The sequence below is a fragment of the Tenrec ecaudatus genome, chromosome 2 (genome assembly GCF_050624435.1).
Source record: "Tenrec ecaudatus isolate mTenEca1 chromosome 2, mTenEca1.hap1, whole genome shotgun sequence".
Lineage (NCBI taxonomy): Eukaryota > Metazoa > Chordata > Mammalia > Afrosoricida > Tenrecidae > Tenrec > Tenrec ecaudatus.
The window spans coordinates 184,815,563-184,838,807 of NC_134531.1; the positions used below are offsets into that span (position 1 = coordinate 184,815,563).

General features: G+C 42.2%; 1 protein-coding gene across 1 annotated transcript in view; it reads left to right on the forward strand.

The window, feature by feature from the left end:
- The window catches only part of RANBP17 (RAN binding protein 17), a 388,698-nt gene that overhangs the window by 264,782 nt on the left and 100,671 nt on the right, over positions 1–23,245 (forward strand). The window contains exons 17-18 of the mRNA XM_075543208.1: positions 6,988–7,051; positions 7,144–7,252. Of these exons, the coding sequence (XP_075399323.1) occupies positions 6,988–7,051; positions 7,144–7,252 (173 nt within the window). The remainder of the gene's footprint in view (positions 1–6,987; positions 7,052–7,143; positions 7,253–23,245) is intronic.

The following is a 23,245-nucleotide window of genomic DNA, read 5'->3' on the forward strand; positions in this document are numbered from 1 at the left end:
AGTGCAGTTGCTGGTTACCTAATGCATGTTTGTTGTTTCCAATCGATGCCTTATTATCATGTGGTTTTGAATGCTGATTGTAAAGCAATGCACTGTCCTGCGTTAGAAAGAAGATGGCACCCTTCAGCAATAGAAACGGTTATGCACGATATTAATATTCAGAGGTATGTTGTTTTTGTTATTGTTCCTCCCTTAATCTGCTTCAGAGTGAAGTGTTTATGGTGGTTAAAACGACTTTGTGTTCTTATATTTGACCAATGAAACCACAAAAGAGCGTCATTTTTAGAAAGTGCTAAAAGCGTCATGTTCGGTTGCCCTGAGGCGGAACTCTGACTTTAGTGAGTGTCAGAGTCGCGTAGACGGCTTGGCTAGCTCTTTCTCTGGAGTTTTTGCTTCAGTGGGTCTTCTGCTGAGGTTTGATAAGTAGCATTTCTAACTAGACTCGAGGATGCTGATGGTGTTGGCAGCGTGGGTGCTATCCGAGAACTTCTGCCTTGAAGTAATTAGCAAACAGAGCCGGGCTGGCTATTCTAATCAGAAAAAGCAGGTACCTCTGCCACAAGCACCTCCCAGTAGAACAATCTCAGTGGGGAAAGGTGGGCTTGACATTGTAGAGAGCCTAGTGGTGCTGTTGGTTAGATGTTGGGCTAACTACAAGATCACTGTTCAAGCCCACCAGCCGCTCTGCAGGAGACCTGTGAGACCGTCTGCTTCCTGGAATTCCTGTGGTGGCAGTGGGTGTGGCTTGGGATGTTTTAGTCGCCTACAATATTAACAAATCACCAGATTATAACTATGGATAGATCGATGGTCTGTTGCATTCTACCCATGGGTGGCCGTTTGCCATATTTGAAGTTTTTCCACTTTGTAAGACTGTTGTAATTTTAAAATGCAGTCACTCCTTTGAAGGAAAGTTTATTTTTCAAATCAGATTCAATACATGGGGTAAACAAGCTTAGAAGGCGCATTTGAGTAACGTTTTTGTCCAGTCTTTACATTTCCAAGCGTGAGTTTCAAGATATTCTGGTTCTTAACTTTTTCTTACATGTGTAGACTTGACTTGGCTCAGCCCAGGCCCAGCTCCCCACAGTCAGGTTGAACATTTGGGGGTTCCCTGCCCTTTTTGAAATATTTACGGGTCAGAAATTTCGTTCTATATCTAAACAGGGAAAGGGTGAGATTGTCCACGTGATTAGAATAAAGAAGTGACTGGGAAACCAAATGGAAGCATGTACGTTACCTTGGGCTTAAATGCGAAGGAAGAGAGAGGGAAGGGTTAACTTTCTTCTGAAACTTTCTTCTCTTTGTTAATCATCATCTCAGGTTTTCCTTCATTTGAAATATAATTGACCAATTTTCCACTGTAAGTCCTTTTCTGCTCAGGTGTATAGAGGTAGCACATCTCCCTTTGGGTTTCAGAGAGATTAAGAAGGGAGCTCCAATGATTTTCTGTCAGGCCCTCTGTTGGTCATTGCCCTCTATTACATCATCCTCAGAGGTTTGAGAAAACAAAAGTATCTTTAGCTTGTTTAAAAATAAAATAGACCTCATAAAAGAATTCTACCTCAATTCATGAATGTATCCAGACCCATTTTTGTCCCTTATGGGTAACTGTGAACTTCATTCTTAAGAGTCAAATGACCTCTCCTTGTAACTGCAGGACCACCTACATGGTTCATGGGGCCCACTACAAAATGAAATTGTCGGGTCTCTGGTTCAAAAATTATTAAGAATTTCAACGGCAGGACATTACACCGAGCCCAGGCCGTTGTAAGTGTGAGGCTCTGTGCAAGTACACAGATCACTGTCCATGAAGCCTAGCCCTGCGTGGAGAAGAAATTCAAACTGGCTCGCTAAGACTTTAGTATTCTCCCCTTATTTGCTGTTTACCGGGAATGTAGAAAGCCCTTATCAGCATGCATCATAAATCTGTTTATCAATTTTTTTCATTTTTGCTAGGCAGACGCTCCTTTTGTCAGAGCCACTTGGTCGCCATGATTGTTTCATTTATCCGGACCTTTCAACCGTTTCATTTGTGTTTATTTGAAGTACATGAATAGGAATAAAACAGTGATTTTTGAAATAATTCTATACCCATCTTAATGATTTGTATTACTCCATTGACTTCTGATGACATTCACTTCATCAAGTATTAATTAAGCATTTACTAAGCACAGAGCAAAAAGACAACTGAATGTAGCCAGATATATTGATTCTCGATAGACCCTGTTCCCAAAGATTTTAAATTCAAACCGGTACTTAGAAATTTAGTGTAAATAAATTGCATACTGATATTCTGAACATCTCCTTACTAGAAATAATCCCAATGTGTGGCATTTTTAATATGGATGTGTTGAGGGGAGGGAACCCATTGATTCAAGAGCATTTAGACCTAAATATATACATATAAAACAATATTTCAAAGTCACGTGCAGACCAAACATCCTCATCCCATCACTGATCCCCCCACCATGGTAGGGGCGGTGAATTTCAAATGACCTGGGCATCGGGAAAGAGAGAGTGGAGACAGTGCAAAGGTGTAGAATGAATTAAGGATGCAGGATAGAAGTCAAAGAGGGTGTTTCTGTTACAAGAAATGTTTAGTAGCAAGCAGTAGTAATTCTGCTTTGCCGTGTAGTATCGCAATGCGTGGGATTTTTTCAGTGAATACCACCAGCTCCAGATGGTTTGTGAGAATGTTAAATAAAACTGGTGTCAGCATATATCCCTCAGGCATAGTTCTATTAACATTTCTCATCAAAAGAAATGTTGGTTTGTTTCTTTGTTTTCTGCCTCGGTTATCCATGGGAAAATGTTGCTCTGTCTGTTGTTGTACTAGAAGCAGATGTTAGACTCATCTCTGTATTTGCATAGCCCCTTATTCAGACCTTCATCAAGTTCTACAGCTTCTGGCTTCACGCGATTACCCTTCTCAAGTATAGTTCTGATCTGATCAGTCCTCTTCCCAAAAGCCCAGAATCACATCCCCTTGCTTCTCAGGTCAAAGTAAAATTATTGATTTGAACTTGAGTCCTTTGACGGTACTTGACTTATTGAGTTCCTACCACTAATTTCCTGATCCGCCACGGAACCACAATTTGTACTTCATATTTGTGCCAAGGAAGTTTATTTTACCTTCCCCTGGACACCCTTGGTCTTCTTTCACTGAATCACCAAGTACACCATTCTCTCTCATGCAGGTCTCTTTCATACTTGGAGTTCTTGGTGAAAGATTCCCCGTAGGATGGCTATCCAGTGGTAGTTGTGACCATGAGTTCCTGTGTTCGCCAGAAAGTCATTTAACTTCTCGGAGCCTGCTTGGGGGTTGGGTTCTTTCTTTCTTTCTTTAGAAAAGGAATGTCAGCTATCACTTGTGGTCTTATAAAGATTCAGTGAAATACTGCCAATGTTATCTAATACTACATTATGATAGCAGGAACACTGGTGGCGTAGTAGGTTATGCATCTGGGCTGCTAGCCACAAGATGAGCAGTTCAAGACCACCAGCTGCTCCAGAGAAGGAAGACTAGACTTTCTCCCTTAAAGACTGACCATAATGATTGAACTATTGAACTGTTTGATGTGTGGATTATGTGCCAATAAATCTTTTTTAAAGTCTCAGAAACCCACAGGAGCAGTTCCCTTGTGGCCCTTAGGGTCACTGTGGACAGGAATCTACTTGAAGGCAGTGAGACTTCATAATAATGAAAATCTAATGTTACTGTCGTAGTGTTTTGTAATGTGAGTGCAAATAAACTAATAAATATGTACAAATATATTTACGCTATCTAAGAATGCTAAGTAACTAGTACTACCAATTCTAGATCACATCAGCTTACTCACTCCTTATTCATTCGCTTCATACTCTCTCCTGTCAGCCTTTACTGTCGTTCTCGCCGTGTGTCTGTTTATGATTATAGCTCAGTGTGCACTAGCGTTTCATGTTTGCTAGCTTGTAAATTATTATAGATTGGCGTTCAAAGCTGTGCATAATGGGAATCGGGAGTCTTTTGTTCGCCTCCTGTCACATGAGCACGCGTCAGCATCACGTGTTCCTTAGGAGTACTTATACGTATCCCCTAGGATTCCTCATCGTGGATCTCTTTGACTTTTTTCATTCTGCTAGAGTTTTTGACAGGAGTGCTGATGGTATTGTGCAGCCGTTCTCAACCTGTGGGCCGCGACCCCTTTGGAATTCAAACAACCCTTTCACAGGGGCCTGATTCATAACAGTAGCAAAATTACAGTGATGAAGGAGCAACGAAAATAATTTCATGGTTGGGGGGGTCACCACAACATGAGGAACTAGATTAAAGGGTCGTGGCATTAGGAAGGTTGAGAACCACTGATCTAATGGGTTATGCGTTGGGCTGCTAACTACAGTGTCAACATTTCAAACCCACCAGTCGCTCCTCAGGAGAAAGATGAGGCTTTCTGCTTGTGCATTAAAGTCAGACGGTTCGATGTTTGCATCTTGGCTCTACCATGTGCGTGCTCAATATGTGACCTTTTCTAAATTCTCTTCTCAAACACCTACCTAATATTGTTGTTAGTTCTTTTACCACTGTTGCCACATTTACTGCTATTAGCTGTTCTGAAAGTCTACACGATCTAACCTGTCATAATTAAATATTCCCATCCAGCCAAAATGACAGGACAGGTGTGAACTCCCAGTCTCTTAGACAACAAACAGAAACATAAAGGTCATAAAAATGTTGTATCCACTTGCCTTTGTTAAAAAGTAAAAATAAACAATACAAAACCTCGTAAGGACCATAACCGGTTTTGAATTGAATTCCTTTAAGGGACGTACATATGCAGATGAAATTTCCATTTTTTCTTTATTGGGGGAAAAAGGTAAAAATTCATTCTTGATTTTGTTGTTGTTGTTGTTCTGTTAGAATGTAATTAAAAGGCAGCGAGGCTGGCCTTGGTACAAAGTGCACAGATGCAATTCTGCAGAAAATGTGTCTTTGGCAGATGAGGTTCTTCCTGCGAATGTTCTGTTTATTGCTCCCATAAATATTCTATTGTCAAACATGACTTGCTGTTTATTAACGGCACTGACAGGAAGAGGCCTAGTAATGGCAGCGTTCCTATTTCCCATAGACTGTGTCACTTTTAACTTTGCAATGTTAAGAGAATTGTATTTGGTAATTACTTAAGATATTTCTTAGTGTATTGATCCCTGCTCCTGTTTAACTGAGTGGCATTTGAGTGGCAGTTCTTCTGCTCAGTGATTGACATGGAAGAATCATCACATCCACATCTTTTTCAGGCAGGGTAGGGCCTGCTGCCTCGCAACCCTGATCCTCTTGCCCTGCGGCTTCCTAGAAAGACACGATACCTTGCGTGCCCACTGGGGGAAAATCTACAAATGCAGGCCCTGCCCTTAGAGAGTGGGCAGTGCAGGGTAAAGGGCTGCCAGGAGTATCTGCTTACTCTGCAGCTAGAGTGGTTGCTTTGGCCTCACAGGGACTTAGCTCTCAACCATACTCATTGTTTGCCTTTGACAAGTTCATCTATCTCTTTATTTTCAGTTTGTTTCTGCATCTGAAAAGAAATAGAAGTGATTCCAGTCAACTCCTGGAATTATGAGAGTTAACCTCACAGGTAGCGAACATTCTAGAAACATTAACTCTCTGCATCATCATACCTTCCTTCCTGGTTTATAAGTGACAAAAATGTTTTCCTCATCTGAGCCTTAACAGGGGTCCTCTGAGATAGCTTTGGCATGGACTTGCTCGTTTGTTGGAAAGCAAAACTAAGAGTCAGAGAGGGACTGTGGAGTACTCAGACTTTTCCAGCTGGTTGAATGGTGTGGTCCAGCCCAGAGCCCAGGTCTCCTAACTTGTGTGCCAGTGTGTTTTCCGCTCTTTCAGAGCCGTGCCCAAGTGACTAGAACGTAACATCAGACTTATCAGGACCACTCTGTAGCGGCTCCTCCAGAGCTGGGTATTATGGGAGATTATGGGGAGGGAAGGGGAGGGGAGGGAAGCAGCCAGCGTTTCCACTGAACATGAATAGACCTACAAGGAAGAGGAAGGCATGAACACACGTAGGGTAGAGCCAGGACATGGTCTAATTGCAGCAAAAACACATGACCAGGGCCAAGGAAGAGAAGGAGCATTTACACATTGAGTTGATGTTCTTAAAGCCTTTCTTAGATGACAGCATATACGAGAAATGATTTTAGACATCGTTACGTGACTCGTCACCTGAATGCTCATTCTGAACTAGATTAGTCCTGGAATGCTATGGTAGACCACGGTCTCCGCAGCCAAAGCTCAGATCACGGTAACCATAGCTCTGATAAATTTGGACAAGCAGCTTAATTTCTCTGGGCTTTATGGGTCCTTATTTACACAATAAAAATAACAAATCCCATGTGACGTGTACTTGTGAAGATTGGGTGATTTAGTGTGTGTGCAGTACCTTGCACACGAGGCTGCTTGGGAAGGAGCGTCGCCTCTTAAGCCAGACACGGCACTGGGTGGCGTCCCTCTGCGCTCGCCCTGACTGTACTCGCGTGCCGTCTTCCCCAGCTGAAGCCAGGAAGCCCTACTAAGTGGTCTCACAGTTTCGTAAAATCGAATCATTGCGCTTTCTTGATAGCCTGTTATGGGTCTTTTATAATTATTTCATTATGAAGTAACTTTTAAGTAAAAAAATTCTCAAGTTATACTCAAAATGCAAAAAGGACCAGTTTTAATTTCCTACTATCAAAACTTTAATACTAAAGGAGTGCTCGTCTTAATTATAAAATTCATTCTTCCTTTCCATAACTAGAACATGTATAAGATATGAAAAGTAATTGCACTGCTTAATAATGGATTAACAGAATTAGACATTCCTATAGGTGTACTCTGTAGAAATAGTATTTATTTTTCACATGTAGAAATTCCTGCCTTTATCATTCAGTTTTATTTTGAGTTATCATATGTTGATAAGACAGTTATATTTCCCTAGATTCCTTAACTTCTCTTACGTATGTCCTTTTAAAAAAACTTGTGAAGATAGATGCCGTGAAATTCATGCTAAAAAACCACACGGTAAGTCTTATTTCCATACTTCATGACTAGACTTTCTGACAGTTTAGAGAAAGCGTTGGTAGTAACATGGGATGCTCTTTTGCTTTCCTTAGAGTGAACACTTTCCCTTTCTTGGCATCAGTGAATGTTACAGCCTCAGTGACTTCCGGTGCCGAACAACCTTCTACACAGCCCTCACACGCCTTTTGATGGTAGACCTAGGTAAGGTTAAGACTGAGCTTCGTTCATCAGGGCTCAACAATCTACTTGCAGGAATAAAGAAGTCAAAGAAGTACTGATGAGCAAAGCTCTTAATGCTTTAGAAGCTGCCGTGTTTGACGGTGCTCTCCGCCTTTGAAAATACGCTGATTAGTAGCAGGGCCAAAAGGGGGAAATGTGTGTGCTTACAGTGACATGTTACCTAACTCTCTCACTGACTTTTTACTTCCGAATTATATTTGGGAGGGAGCTGCACCAAAAAGATGGAAACTAAACTGTTAGATGTCGAATGTCTTGGTGTTGTTTCCATCAAACAAAATGGCGCGACTCAGGGGGACCCTGGTCTCCTAGAGGAGAAGAAGGGCAAAGGAAAAGGATCGTGAAGCCGATGTACCGACTGGGCGATGAGCCCGCACGTTTCTTCCCGAGGCTCTGAATGTGAAAAATAAGCCGTCTTTAACTCCTCTTTCCATTGCGACGTGGAGTAAAGTTCGCCAGAATTGACTACAGCCTCACAGAGTAGCCCCTGATCCAGGTCCCTCTGAGTTCCCATCGCCTACGGCCTGCCCCTGAATTTTAATACTCAACCTGAGTGAATCGGGACGAGCCACGCGAAGAGTATACGATCAATGGCAAAGTCAACCGTAGAGAATATAATACTGATGATACTTTTTTCTTCCTTTCTCTTGCAATATATTGATTGATCCATCAACTTAAATATCATTTAAAGCATGATCATCAAGAAGGAAAAAAGATAAATAACTTAATTTTGCCTATAAAACGCATTGAACCTTGGACTAAAAAGGTGGCTAACCCCTCTCTACGCCACATCTGTATTGCTTTCATGCGTTTCAACAGAAAAAAAAAAATTACCAGAAAGACTAACAGCTCAAAGTTGAGAAATATGCAACGAGAATGATGAAGGAGCTTAGTGGGATTGATTTCTAAGGAAAGATTAAAAGAACCATGTATGTATAACTTGGCTAAGTGACAACTAGGGCTGGAGGCACAGAGAACTGTCTATAAATATTTGAAGAGTGTAAACCAGGCATGCAAAACCCAATCATCTGCTACCTTAGGCAAGTGGGAGAGCTAACTGAGTGACAGTTTTGCACACAGCGCATTGGCCGGAGTTACCTCTCGTCTGCTGGCATGGAGAGAAAGAAGACAGGCAGACCCAGACGCTGTGCCGCTGTGCTTCCTTTAGAGAGCACTCGAAGCTGAAGTCTGCTGGCAAGACAAAGGATACTCAGGCACACCGGCCCTTGCCCGCAAGGAGCTTGCCGTCATGCTTTCTCAGTTGCCCAAGCATTAAAGAAGACCTTGAAAACCCTGTGTAATGCATTCCCTAGACCATAAAAATGAGGTTTTTTTAAAAAAAAGAATTAATTACTTTATTTATGTTTAAGCTTTTTAATCACCTGTCAGATCAAAAGAAGTAAGGAGGAGGGGTTGGAGGGCTACAGGAGCCGTATAGGAAATACCTGGAGGAGATTTCTTAAACATAGGTCCCTGACACGTACACCCCCGGGGTCTGGAAATGGAGGGGCGGGTGACACTTTCCTTTTTCCGCGTGGGTATCACCGAGGGACCTGCAGTAACTTCAATCACAGGGTGGCCCTCGGAGAGCCGGACAAAGGCCCAGGTTCCAAAGCACAGCACTGCTGCGCTTGTCATTGCAGTGAGAATTAGGAGCCGTGCTGAAGCTCAGAAAGCCCCCGTATCCCCTGCTTCCCGTTGTGAAGATTTATTTTTGTTTAATACCTAAACACCTTGGGAGGAAAAAATAAGGTGATGGGCTGTGTAGACGTGCATGGTGCACGGTAGGTGCTCAGTTTAAGTAAACTGAATTTGATTCTGTTTGATTCTTAACACCACCAGTCACCCCACCCTATTTATGATATAATAGTCCCCCTTCCAAGTTTTCTGTTTTAATTTGAGAAGAATTCTCATTACCCAATATTTTTGTTTCTTTCATTAATCTGAGCATGCTGATAAAACTTAAAACCATTGCAACTACCTTCTTGGAACGTTTCCACTGTTAGAAAAGAAACACTTTTATTGCTTATCAGTGTTCTCTTTTAGAATGTGTACAAGAATTGTTACAAGCATCGAGTGATTGTGGTGTATATAAGCCCCTGTTACAAATCACTTGCTCTTCCCAAATCGGTTGAGCTCTGCTAGGACACAGGCTTTGTCTCTTTCTTGTTTGTCCAGCACCAGCTTCACTGTCCTGACATTGCAGGTGCTCCATAAATACGTGCTGAATGAATGACAGTCAAGAGTGTACTGTAACCAAGATGCCAGCGTCCGGGCTCATGGACAGCACTGCCTGCCAGGTTCTCTCTGGATTGAACTTGATCATTGGCCTCTCTAAGACAAAACAAATCAAGTGGCTGATTACTTTCACAAGTGATTAGCCACACTGGGCCAGTCTTGTGCCAGATTAGTTGCTTGTTACTCTCTGTTCAAAGAATGTTACTTTACAGACAGTCATTTGTTGAGTGTTATTGAACATAGTCACTGTTATTTGAAGCCTGTCTCACCAACGAGGTTGACGGGAACATTGCTGTCAGGCTTACTGTATCTAGGACTTGATGGTTTTCTATCGGGTGTTCACTGTCATGGAAACAAGGACGCGCGAGAGAGTACTGATGTGCAGGGAAGCGAAGCACGCACCTAAGAAACCAAACCTCAGGTAATGAGACTCCTGATCAAATTAGAACAGAGAAAACTTGGAGGCGGGACGATTATATCACTGAGAGGGTGGGGCAGTTGGTAGTGGTAAGAATCAAATAGAAAGAGCCTTGACCAGCCTGCTTGCACAGCATTGGGTGTGATTGTTGGACTGAGCCATAAAACATATTTCTAATTGAATCCTGCAAAATAAATTGAGTATGTTTTGTAGATAAGCTAGGCATTTTGGAGTGATTAGGAAGGGGGAAAGAAATTGGGTGTCACATTAATTGGTATTTACTTTGAAATGCATTTTGGTTTCTATTCAGTAATTTGTACTTCATATGAATTTAATTAGTTGCTATGTGCCCCAGGTTGTATTTCTGATGAAAATGGGGTGGGGGGGTTGTTTGGCATGAACAGTTGTATCATTTTATCAAATTGCTCCATGGCTAAATTAAACAAAATTTTCCCTTGTATAAAGGGTAGAATTAGGAGTGTTTCATCATTAGTATATTTTCCTTTTTCAAGACATAGCGGACACATTCTTTTTGATCCATTGTCTTGGAACCCCATTGCAGCCCTTTAAGATGGAGTGGAATTACCCCGCAGGGTTTCCAAGGCTGTGACCCTCGTGGCAGCAGGCGGCTACATCTTCCTCTCGTGGAGTGGCTGGTGGGTTAGAATCTATTAGCAGCTGAGTACTTAACCACTGTGCCACCAGAGTCCCTTAAGAAAACATTAGCAATGTATTTTTATATCGTACACCAGCCTGTGTGATCAGGAGGTGTCGATGGCATCAGGAATCAGGCATCAAAGAACAAAAAATCATATCATTATAAATGAGGGGGAGTACGGAGTGGGGACCCAAAGCCCATCTGTAGGCAACTGGGCATCCCCTTATGGAAGGATTGTGGGGAGGAGACGAGCCAGTCAGGGTGCAGTATAGCAATGATGAAACATACAGCTTTCCTCTAGTTCCTAAATACTTCCTCCTCCCCCGCCACTATCATGATCCCAATTCTACCTTACAAATCCGGCTAGACCAGAGGATGGACACTGGTACAGATAGGAACTGGAAACACAGGGAATCCAGGACAGATGATCCCTTCAGGACCAGTGCTGAGAATGGAGGGGAACCAATCACAAGGATCTACATATAACCTCCTCCCTGGAGGATGGACAACAGAAGAGTGGGTGAAGGGAGACGTCAGACAGTGGAAGACATGACAAAATAATAACAATTTACAAATTATCGTTGGTTCATGAAGGAGGGGAGGTGGGGAGGGAGGGGGAAAATGAGCTGCTACCAAGGGCTCAAGTAGAGAGCAATGTTTTGAGAATGAGGATGGCAACAAATACACAAATGTGCTTGGCACAATGGATGAATGTATGGATTGTGATAAGAGTTGTACGAGCCCCCAATAAAATGATTTTTTTTTAAAGAAAGAAATGGTGAAAATAAATCAGAAAAAAACCTTCACAGTATCACACATGCAGGAATAAACAGTGACCAACCATGTTGCATACATGTGAGTGTAAAATACTTAAATAAATGAAATCCTTCCCGTTTTTCTAATTAAAGAGCAAGTGACTTTAGGTGACAAATCTTGGAGAAGGGAAATATGGAAAAGAGATGTAACGGAGCTTTTCATTGCGTGGAGAAGCAAATATTGACGGTAGGGTACTTCAGTTAGCTTTTCTCACGTCCTTCAAATTCAGAATTGCTGTTCTCTCTGAACATGCCATAATTCCACCACATTTGACTAGGGGCTTCAAAAAGCCTGTGGGAAATTTTAAATTATCATTTAATGCCATTTTCCATGAACTATTTGAAGCCTGCCTCATATTAAACCACTCAGATTAAAAGCGTATAGGTAGAATTTGAGTGGACAGGGCTTCTCTTAAGAAGCAATCCTATTTTTTAGTGATCTTAAGAATACTAATAGTAAAGTGATGATCATGGTTGTTAAGAGATGTGCTATCTGGATAATAATGTTTTTAAAGTGAACCAAAGACACATGAAGCATGGATACATGCATGGATTTGGGGTCTTCACTTAATTCTAGCCGCAATCTAAGAACAATTGGTTCTTTTTTTTTTTTAATTTATTTATTTATTTTATTTTTTACATTTTATTAGGGGCTCATACAACTCTTATCACAATCCATACATATACATATACATACATCAATTGTATAAAGCACATCCGTACATTCTTTGCCCTAATCATTTTCTTTCTTTTTTTTTTTAATCTTTTTATTGGGTCTCATAAGGCTCTTATCACAATCTGTGCATACATCAAATGAGCAAAGCACCCTTATACATTCGTTGCACTCGTCACTCTCATAATTCACCTTCCACTTGGGTTCCTGGAATCAGCTCGGTTTCCCTTTTTTTCCCCCATCCCCATCCCTCCCCGATCCCACCCCTGGTCCCTTGATAGTTTATAAATAATTATTATATCTTATCTTACACTCCCCGGCGTCTCCCCTCACCCGCCTCCCCCTTGACAATCTCCCAGAGAGGAGGTTACACATAGATCTCCGAGATCGGTTCTCCCTTTCTACATGCCCTTCCCTCCTGGTCTCGCCTCTCCCACCGCTGGTGTTGAAGGGTTCGTCTGTCCTAGATTCCCTGTGCCTCCAGATCCCCACTGCACCGCTGTACATCCTCTGGTACAACCAGGTCCGCAAGGCAAGGTAGGATTGGGGTCATGATGATTGGGAGGGGAGGAAGCGTTCAGGAACTAGAGGAAGGTTTTGAGTTTCATTGTTGTTACACTGAACCCTGTGTGGCCCATCTCCTCCTCACTACCCCTCTGGAAGGGGTGTTCAGCTCTCTACAGGTGGGCATTGGGTCCCCATCATGCACTCCCCCTCTTTCACGGTGATGTGATTCTCACCACCACCCCACCTTTGATGTTGGAGACCTGGTCTCCTCTGTCCTTCATGGTCACCTATGTTGGTAAGAACAATTGGTTCTTATGACAATGGCCCTGTGTGATGCTTGCCCTCGTGACGAGATCACCGAAGATATGGGTGCTATAACAAAGTGTGCTGTGGAAACTAAGTGGTACCCAGCTTTCAGAAAGAATGGCATCTTAGGTCTTAAAGGCTTGTCTTCATACAAGTAGCCATCTAAGTGAGGTGTTATTTAAGTTCACATAGAGGAAGCACACCAGCCCGTATAATCTAAGGATTGTAAATAATAAATCCCAAATCTGGAGGATGATATCAGAGCTTAAATTATGAACACCTGGTTTGCAGAAGGCTGTGGACAATAGAAGCCCTCAATCCATTTGCAGAGTCCCCAAATGGATTACGCCTCTGGTCAAGCCCCTCTGCATAGTCCAAGGAGGTGAATGGCCTTGCTCTCAGCAGAGAGCCCTGTAAAGTAAATGATGGCGGGTGTATTTCAGTTAAAGTGCAATGCCCGATCATTTTATCTTCCTTTTAACCCATTTTAAAGTTGTTTCCATTTTCAATATTTTCTGTTTTCTTTTTTGATTGAGGTTTTTCTGCTTTGTCTAGTCATTGTTGTTGGTTTTGTTTCCTTCCTGTTTGTGTTTTATATGATTTTCTGTATGTGAAATCCAGGTTAAGTAAATCTGCAGAGACATAGCTAGATTAATAAATCCCAATGGCCATGGCAAGGGAGGATATGAGGAGATGGGGGAGCTAACAACACTGAGTATGAGAAAAATTTTTCTCAATTTGATTGTAATGATTGACAAGTCTCCTTAATATGATTGAACAATTAGTTTATGTGATATGTGAAGTGTATGTCAGTAAAACTCTTTAAGAGATATTCTATCTTTAGAAGTGAGAGTAGCATAGTTTGGGGTTTTTTAGGTTATTCTTTTTTCATACATCATTTTATTGGAGGCTCGTACAGCTTTTATAACGATCCACATATCCATTGTATCAAGCACATTTTTACATATGTTGCCATCATCTTTTGTGAGTAGCATAGTGTCTCTCTAACTTTGGCTTACAATAGGTAATGGACACTTGACGATATCTCTGGTATAAATTTGAGAAATTTTAAATAACAAGGAAGTGGCTTAATTGAAAAGGCAAGAATTATTCCAAAAATGGCTACTACATATAGAAATAAAAAATAATAGAGGATGAAAATGTTCCATTTCTTTATTAATAATAACTGATGTTCACTTAAGGAGCTCTGGTGGTGCTTCTACCCACAACGTCAGTAGTTCAAACCCACCACCTGCACCAAGCAAGAAAGAAGAGACGGCTCACATAAATGTGTCTAGTCTCAAACAAGCAGCCATCACAGTGAGGTGTCAACTAAGCCCACATGGAAGAAGCACACCATTATCAGTCACCCGATGATTGTGAATTCGCCCAAGGATGGTAAATCACATCATCTAAAGTCTAAGGAGGGATTAGTAGCAGATCCTAAGTTGTGAGAATCCCATTTGCAAAAGGTTATGGTTGACAATGGAAGCCCAAGATTCATTTGTGGGAACATAGGAAATAAGCCTCTGGTGTTCTCCCGATATTCACAATTGAGGGATGGGAGGTAAGTGGTTACTAAACAGAGTGCCTTGGAGAGATGAGTGTAGGAGATGAAAGGCATAAATCTGACTTGAACAGTTAAAACTTTGTTAGTTGATGCATCCTGGACCTGATCTGGTTTTCGACATTTTCTGTAGTTTGGGGTTTTTATTTTGTTTGTTTCTTTTCCATATTAAAAGGTGTGTCTCACAGGTGTTGTGTCTTTGGAGATCACCCTCATGAAGCTGTGTTATATGCTTTTCTGTTTTTCACTCTATGAAACCCAGGATTGATGAACCTATAGGGACAGCAAGTAGAATCAGGGTTTCGGGGGCAGTGGGGATGGGGCATAAAAGGAAAACTATGTCAAGGGGTCCAGGAAGAAAAAGAATACTTGGAAATTGAAGTGCAGTTCTGCTTGACATGATTGACCTATGGAATGATATATATATTAACTCAATAAAATTTTTAAGTAAATATAGATTTTTTTAAGATGTCTCGTCTCAGAAACCCTATATAGGGTCACCTTGAGTCAGAATTGACTGATTGGATTTGGGGTGTTTGGGGAGGATATTTGCTTACAAGTTTAGAGTTTGCAAAGTTCTTTCACATACATTATCCCAGTTGATTCTTAACGATAGCCCCATAAAATAAGTGTTATAACATTGTTTATCTGTTAGAAAACTGAAGCTCAGGGTGATTAAATGACTTGCCCGAGGTCAGTCATGTAACTGTTAGCCCTCTGACCACAACTTTGTTGTTGTTAGGCTGTTACTTCATCTTGTACTCAATTAGCAAATTAAATTATTTACGCAGAATGAATGATACAAGGTCTGGGTGTCTGAAAAAGGGAGAAGGGGATGACTTCCCAAGCAATTATGAAATAGATTCATGTTTATTATTTGTCCCTATAGGTATTGAATACAGTTCTGTTATCAGATAAAATCAAATACCAAGTTTTACCAAAGCTGATATGTTCTCGTAGACAAAGGAATAAGTAGGGAGGCCAGAAAGATGTAGCAGGTGAAGTGCATGATCTGCAATAGCTAATGTTCCTGATAGATAGGAAGAATGCATCAATCGTATCACCTGTGTCCGTGGCTTGGCAGAGGCTATCTGAAAAATAGACGTGGGGGTGGGGGGAGGGGAGATGGGCAGTAAGGGGTAAAGAAGCAGCTGGAAATACTTAGAATCTATAATGAGATAATTAAGACTAATTAGCTGGCCCTGTAGGCAGAAAGCAGCCCATTATGTCCAGATCCAGTTTTAATAACTTACCTGGTTTTGAGGGTAGAGAGTCCAGAACACCCCAGGGAATGAGATGCTTCAGGGATGAAACTTTGAAGAGTGGGTTTCTTAGAAAATGAATAGCAATGGTCTACAGTGGACTGAGTGTGTTTTTCTTCTGGAAACTACAATAAGCAGTCCAGGTTCCCTAGGGAGAGAAATTACAGGGAGCCTCAATTTTCTCATCTATTAAATGGAGATGATATCTGTTTTGAAGAGTTGATGTGTGGCTTAACTAAAGCGAGAAAGGGCCTTGAGCAATTGCTATCATCAGTTCTCAGTAAATATTAATTAAGAAACAAATATCTATCGAGTGCACCATTAGAGGCACTGTCGCTGGGACCTCAGAAAGAGGCAGTCTCAGAGCTCCTAATGCTGCGTACTCTGCCTTCGGTGCCCATGGCGATTATGTTCCTGGAGCGGTGAGAGCTGGGACCGCTTCCTGACAGGCATTCAAGCATCCTGCCCTGCCCAAAGATATAAGTCATTTCAGATCCAGCTCGAACCACTAGGCAATTTAGAGGAAACCTGAAATGAAAACCTGGCCCAATTTAGAGAGACCTAGCTAAGTATGCTTCTCAAGCCTCATGGTAATACATCTCTCGGAATGCTGCTAGTCAAACAGTGGGGAGAAGCCCCTGGGAAGGGCCCAGACCTACAAAATCCACTGGCTCCCAGGAGATCACCCATCAGTACTTGGTTTTGAATCAGTTCTTCACCCACTGTCTCCCTGTTTCTCTTGATCCCCCTTCATTCGGACCACCTCTTAATTGTAGGGGACTGTACTTCTACTGACTGTTTCCTTCCTAGTGCCGCTATAACAAGTTTCAAAACTGTAAAGGCTTAATCAGTGCCTTTTCTTTTTGATTTTTTGTGGTGAATTGAGTGCCGGTTTACAGAGCTAATCAGTTTACCATTCAACACTACAAGTCATTGAATGCAGTCCCCACAATGTAACCGCTTAGCCCGCTTCCTCCCTGATTTTCTTGTTTTCATTCCTCCCTTTTGACCCCTTCTGGACTTTGTCCTTGGGTGGATGCTGACCTTTTGCTCCCAGGTGGAGATGATTCCAACTTGCCCACCTCCCTGGTGTTCCGGTGCCCTTTATAGACTTGTCGTTAGGCCGCAGGATGAGTTCTGTTCCAGGCCTGAAGGGTGGCTAAGGTTGGTCCATTAGTCACTGGACCAACCTTTTTTCAAGGAGCCCTGGTGGTGTAGGGGTTATGAGTCAGACTGCAATCTGCCATGGTCAGCAGTTCAAAACCACCAGCAGCGCGGAGGGAGTAAGACTGGACTTTCTACTCTCTTAAACAGTTAACATTGTCTCCGAAACCCACAGGGGGTCTCTATGAGTCAACATTTAGTCAATAGCAGTGAGTTGCTCTTTGCTCTGAACAGGATGGGAAGAGACTAGTTGATGCATAGACAATACAATTCCATGAGTCCGAGTTTGGAAGGCTCAAAATCCAAAATATGAGTGACTGAGCTAAAATCAAGGTATCCTTGGTCTTGGAGAGACTGTATTTCCCAGCCTTTCACAATTTCTAAAAGTTACTTGCTGTTCTTGCAACTCATGACCCTTTTCCCCCAACAACCTTAGGCTAAACCTTTTCATTCTGTCACATCTCTGGCTCTCCTACTTTGGCCCTCTTCTTCCACTGTCAAGGATCCCTGAGCCCTAGTGGCATAGCTCTGTGGGAGAAAGACAGGGCTTTCTACTCTAGTAAAGAGTGACAGTCCCAGAAATTCATAGGCACTAGTCTATTGACCTGTCCCGCATAGGTTCGAAATGAGTGGGCAGCAGCTAAATGACGTGTGTGTTTGTGTGTGTGTGCCTTAGACCCATCAGGATAATGTTTTAAAGTTAACTAATTATAATTGGCAACCTAAATTCTTTTTGTTAATGTAAATTAGCGTGTTCACAGGTTCCAAGAATTAGAACAGTAGACATTTGGGGGCAGGGTGGGGAGACATTAAATCTATCACTAATTCCAAAGCATTTAACTGAATATTTATACAATAAAGCCTTAGTGATAGTTAAGGAACCCTGGTAGTGTAGTGGTTTTGAATTGGGCTGCGATCCACATGGTCGGCAATTCAAAACCACCGGTAGCTGCATGGGAGAAAGACTGGACTTTTCACTCCCATAAACAGTCACTGTTTCAAACCCACAGAGGGCCGCTGTGAGTCAGCATTGACTCAATGGCATTGAGTTTGGTTTTGTGGTATTTTGACCTGTTGTGCCACTAACCAGGTCAGCAGTACAAACCCAGCAGCTGCTCTTTGGAAGAAAGATGAGGCTTTCTATTTTCATAGAGATTTACAGCATTGGACTCCCACAGAGGCAATTCTGTTCTGTCCTCTAAGGTCACTAAGAGTCACAATCCACTCTGTAATAGTAAGTTTATTTTGAGGTGGCATATTTGGTTACACGTTGAGTTGCTAACCACAAGGTCAGTGGTTCCAACCCAGCAGCTCTTGCTTGGGAGAAAGATGAAGTTGTCTACTCCCATAAAGATTTTTAGAAATCTTAGAAACCCAAAGGGGCGATGCTCCTCTGCCTTACCAGGTTGATAAGAGTCCACATCAACCTGATGGCAGTTCCTTGAGTGTTAGCTGCCATCATTTAGTATACCGCCGTTTACTTGTGTGAGTTGCTTCTCTCCCCCGGCCCTTGCTCACCCTCACCCCACCCCACCCCCCCGCCTTCCTACCTATTGCAACCCAGCTGCTATTTCAAGTTTTAGAAGATGTACTGTAAACATTTATAGGGGGAGCTTGGAGTCTTGGTTTTGTTGTTGCTTTTCTAAAAAACTAATATGTAATTCACATACCATAAAATTCACCCTTCTGGACCAGGTATCAGACATCAAAGAACAAAAAATCATATCAGTGGGTGCCCCCTTCCCGATATGATCACTGAAGACAAATGGGTGCATAAGCAAATGTGGTGAAGAAAGCTGATGGAGCCCAGCTCTCAAAAGATATAGCATCTGGGGTCTTAAAGGCTTGAAGATAAATAAGCGGCCATCTAGCTCAGAAGCAACAAAGCCCACATGGAAGAAGCACACCAGCCTGTGTGCTCACGAAGTGTCGAAGGGATCAGGCATCAAAAAACAAAAAATATCATTGTAAATGAGGGTGAGTGCAGAGTGGAGACCCAAAACCCATCGTAGGCAACTGGACACCCCCTTACTGAAGGGTCTTGGGAAGGAGACAAGCCAGTCAGGGTGCAGGGTAGCAATGATGAAACATACCATTTTTCTCTAGCACTTAAATGCTTCCTCCCCCCATTATCATGATCCCAATTCTACCTTACAAATCTGACTAGACTAGAGGATGTACACTGGTACAGATAGGAACTAGAAACAGGGAATCCCAGGGTGGATGACCCCTTCAGGACCAGTGGTGTACCTGGAGGGTGGAGGGAAGGTGGGGTAGAAAGGGGGAACCAATTACAAGGATCTACATATAACCTCCTCCCTGGAGGATGGACAACAGAAAAGTGGGTGAAGGGAGACATCAGACAGTATAAGATATGGCAAAATAATAATTTATAAATTACCAAGGGTTCATGAGGGAGGGGGGAGGGAGAAAAATGAGGAGCTGATATTAAGGGCTCAAGTAGAGAGCAAATGTTTTGAGAATGATGATGGCAACAAATATACAAATGTGCTTGACAGTGGATGAATGTATGGATTGTGATAAGAATTGTATTAGCCACCAATAAAATGATTTTTTTTAATTCACCCTTCTAAAAAATACATAATTAGGTAGTTTTTAATGTATTCACAAGTTGTACAGCCATCAGGACTACTTAATTACAGGTCATACATATTACCCCCGAAAAGAAGCCCTATGTCTAATAGAAATCATACTCCCCCACCCCCCCAGCCCCTTGCCACCACTAATCAGCTTTCCCTCGCTGTGGCTGTGCCTGTTCTGGACACTTACTATACATGGGATCATGTAACAGGTGTTGGTTTTTTTATCTTTTTCACTTAGCAATTCATCCATGTTGTAACACTTATTAATATGTCAGTTTATTATTTTTCATGGATTAACAATATTCCTTGGTAGGTCAGATGTTTAAGTTGTTTCTACTCTTTGACTATTAGGAAATAATACTGTTGTGAACATGCATGTATGCGTTTGGCGGCAGCTCTGTGCTGTCAGTGCTTTTGAGAACATACTTGGGCGTAGAATAGCTGGGTCAACACTGTCTTTAGCCTCGTGAGGAAAAGCCAAAACGTTTCTCACTGCGTTCCCACCACTCATATTGGCTGAGGGCTGGTAACTGTGTACCAAGAAATGAAATGACCAGCAAAGTATCTAGAGTGCTAGCTATTTTATTTTCATGTAAATAATAAAATGTATGGAACTCATACAATGAATACCTTTCTGTTGAGTCACATCCTCAGAAACCTGATAGAGTGATTCGCTTTACCTAAAAATCTGGAGAATTGATCGTTTTTATCTATGCTAGATTGAAATTTAGTATGTAAATAAATATTGACTCTTCCTGATGCCAATGAAAATATTTGCCTGTAATTTGGCACTACACCTTCAAATCTTACTGGTTTCTGAGCTGTTTTCTCATTAGGGGGAAAAAACCTGGCAACACCAATGGTTATTCATCAAATGATCGCATATACATTTGGCATCCTACATGTATAGCTACATCCTTAGATAGGAAGTTGTAAGATAATGAGCTTGTCTTTGCCCCCTTTGGCACTAGAAACAGTGAGTAATACCTCTGTGGGTAATAGCAAATGAGGGTTTTGAGTAGATATAGTATAAAGTTATTTGCATGATATGAACAGAAGTAGCCAGTTCTCCAACTTGAGTGCTCCAGCAGATCCTGGTGCAGAAAGAAAGGCTAAATACTAAGGACAGGCCACTTTAGCCATGCACAGTCTCCCTTTTGCCTCCCTTAAACTCAAGTAATTTCTTAGAAATGGCATGTTCCTCATCGGAAACCAAGTTGATTGTTCCGTTACCTTCTTCTAACTTTAAATGACTCCAGACTCAAGGTTCTGTGACTGGGACTTCATCCCCCGCTCGGATGCCTTCCACCCATCGGAGACAGGGAAAGAGCATGAGTTTGGGAGAAAGCTAACCTGGCTGGGGATCCTGTCTCACTCACCAAGCTGCATGTCGTTAGGCCATCTCCTTAACTATCTCTTGAGCCTCTCTTTATGCTCATGGATGGAATCCTGGTTGTGTAGTTGCCACGCATTGGGCTGCTAACAGAAAGGTCAGCATTTTTCGGGAGAAAGACGGGATTTTCTGTTCCTAAGAAAACTTAGCAGTACTAGAAACTCATAGGGGCAGATCTGCCCTGCCCTATAGAGTCACTGTGAGTGGGCATCACCTTGAGGCAGTGAGTTATTTGGGGGTTGTTATTTTGGCGGGGGGGGGGGGGGCGGCGGTTGTCACATATAAAATGAAACCATGCAACTTCATAGGTTTGCTGTGCTCATTAATGGCTTGCAACAGTGCTTTGAAAATATTAAGAACTACATTAAAGTTTGTGAAATAAATTTAAATACCTATTTAGTCACCTAGTACTACTACTACTACAGAAATACCCCAAGGGAATGGCTTTAATCAACAGAACTTTGTGTTTTCGCAGTTTAGGAGACAAGCAGTCTGGATTGAGAGCATCCGCCCTGGGGAAATCTCTCTCCCTCTCTGTCAGCTCTGGGAAAACTTGCCCCGTCTCTTCTTGCTATTTCGGAGATCGCTGTGTGGCCTGGCATCTGCCTTCCCCATCTCTGCTGCCTTACTATGCATCCTTTTACATTTTATAAGATAATTTGCTCAAAACACCAGTACACTCTCTTGTATCCTTACCATAACAAAGAAAGACATGCCTAAATGGGATTAAGAACAGAGATATAGTAGTTAGGACTGACAGCATGTACTTTGGGGTTATATCCAATCCCTACCAAAACTCCAAACTCATTGCCATGGAGTCAGTGCTGACTCACATGACCCCTGGGTGTTTCCAAGCCTGTAATTGTTTATGGGAGTAGAAAGCCAGTCTTTCTCCTGCAGTGCTGCTAGTGGTTTCAAACTGCCAACCATGGCAGCTCGAAGCCTGACTTACAACCACCGCACGGCCAGGTCTCTATACTATCAGATTCATCACTGTGTTAGTCTGGGTAGATTAGAGAAACAAATCCAGAGAGGCACTTGTGTATAAGACAGAAATTTATATAAAGAATCATTGTACATTAAGAAAACAGCCTGGGGGTTAACACCCATTTCCTTTGCCCCATCTCCCCTTCTCCCATATCTACCCCACCCACCTCCGGAAGCTTCCATCCAGTTGTTTTCTCCTCCAGATTGTTTATCTCCACCTCTCTTATCTAGATAGACCTGCAGAGAGAACAATATGCACAAAAAACAAGGCAGAGCAAAACAAACCAACAAAAGAAAACAACAGACCAAAAAAACCCGACCCTTCCAACAAATGCCTATAAATAGTTCAAGGTCTGTTTGTTGATCTTTAGTATTGTTTTCTGGTCGAGACTGATGGGGTGCCACGCCCCAGCCCCAAATCTACTTTTGGTATTCCCTGGGGACTTTGTTGCTCAGTACCCCTTGCTGTTCTGTTGCGCACAAAGGGAACAACAAGTGATCTAAAATCTATGATGAGCGTGTAGGAGACCTGGTAGGGCTTTACCAAGGGCATTGTAACTCAGAGGAATTACTGAAACCCAAATGAAGGCTGAACATGATAGTGGGACAAGAGGTAAGTAAAAGGAAATAGAGGAAGAAACTAGGAGGCAAGGGCCATTTACAGAGGTCTAAATACAGGCATGTATATAAGTAAATATATATGATGCTGGGGGAATAAATCTAGGTGCATATATTTATAGGCTTAGTATTAAAGTAGCAGATGGACATTGGGCCTCCATTCAAGTACTCCCTCAATACAAGAACACTTTGTTTTATTAAACTGGCATTCCATGATGATGCCTTCCCAACACTTTGCTGAAGACAAAGCGGGTGCATAAGCAAATTTGGTGAAGAAAGCTGATGGTACCTGGCTATCAAAAGATACAGCATCTGGGGTCTTAAAAGCTTGTAAATAAACAAGGGGCCATCTAGCTGATAAGCAATAAAACCCACATGGAAGAAACACACCAACCTGTGTGATCACGAGGTGTTGACAGGATCAAGCATCAAAGACACAGAACAAAAAATCATATTGTGAATGAGGGGGGGTGCGAAGTGGAGACACAAAGCCCATTTGTAGGCCACTAGACGTCCTCTTACAGAAGGGTGGCAGGGAGGAGACAAGCCAGTCAGGGTGCAATATAGCACTGATGAAACATACAACTTTCTTCCACTTCTGTAATGCTTCCTCCCCCCACTATCTTGATCCCAGTTCTGCTTTACAAATCTTGCTAGACCAGAAGATGTATACTAGTACAGATCAGACCTGGAAACAAGGAATCCAGGACAGATAAACCCATCAGGACCAACAATGAGAGTAGTGATA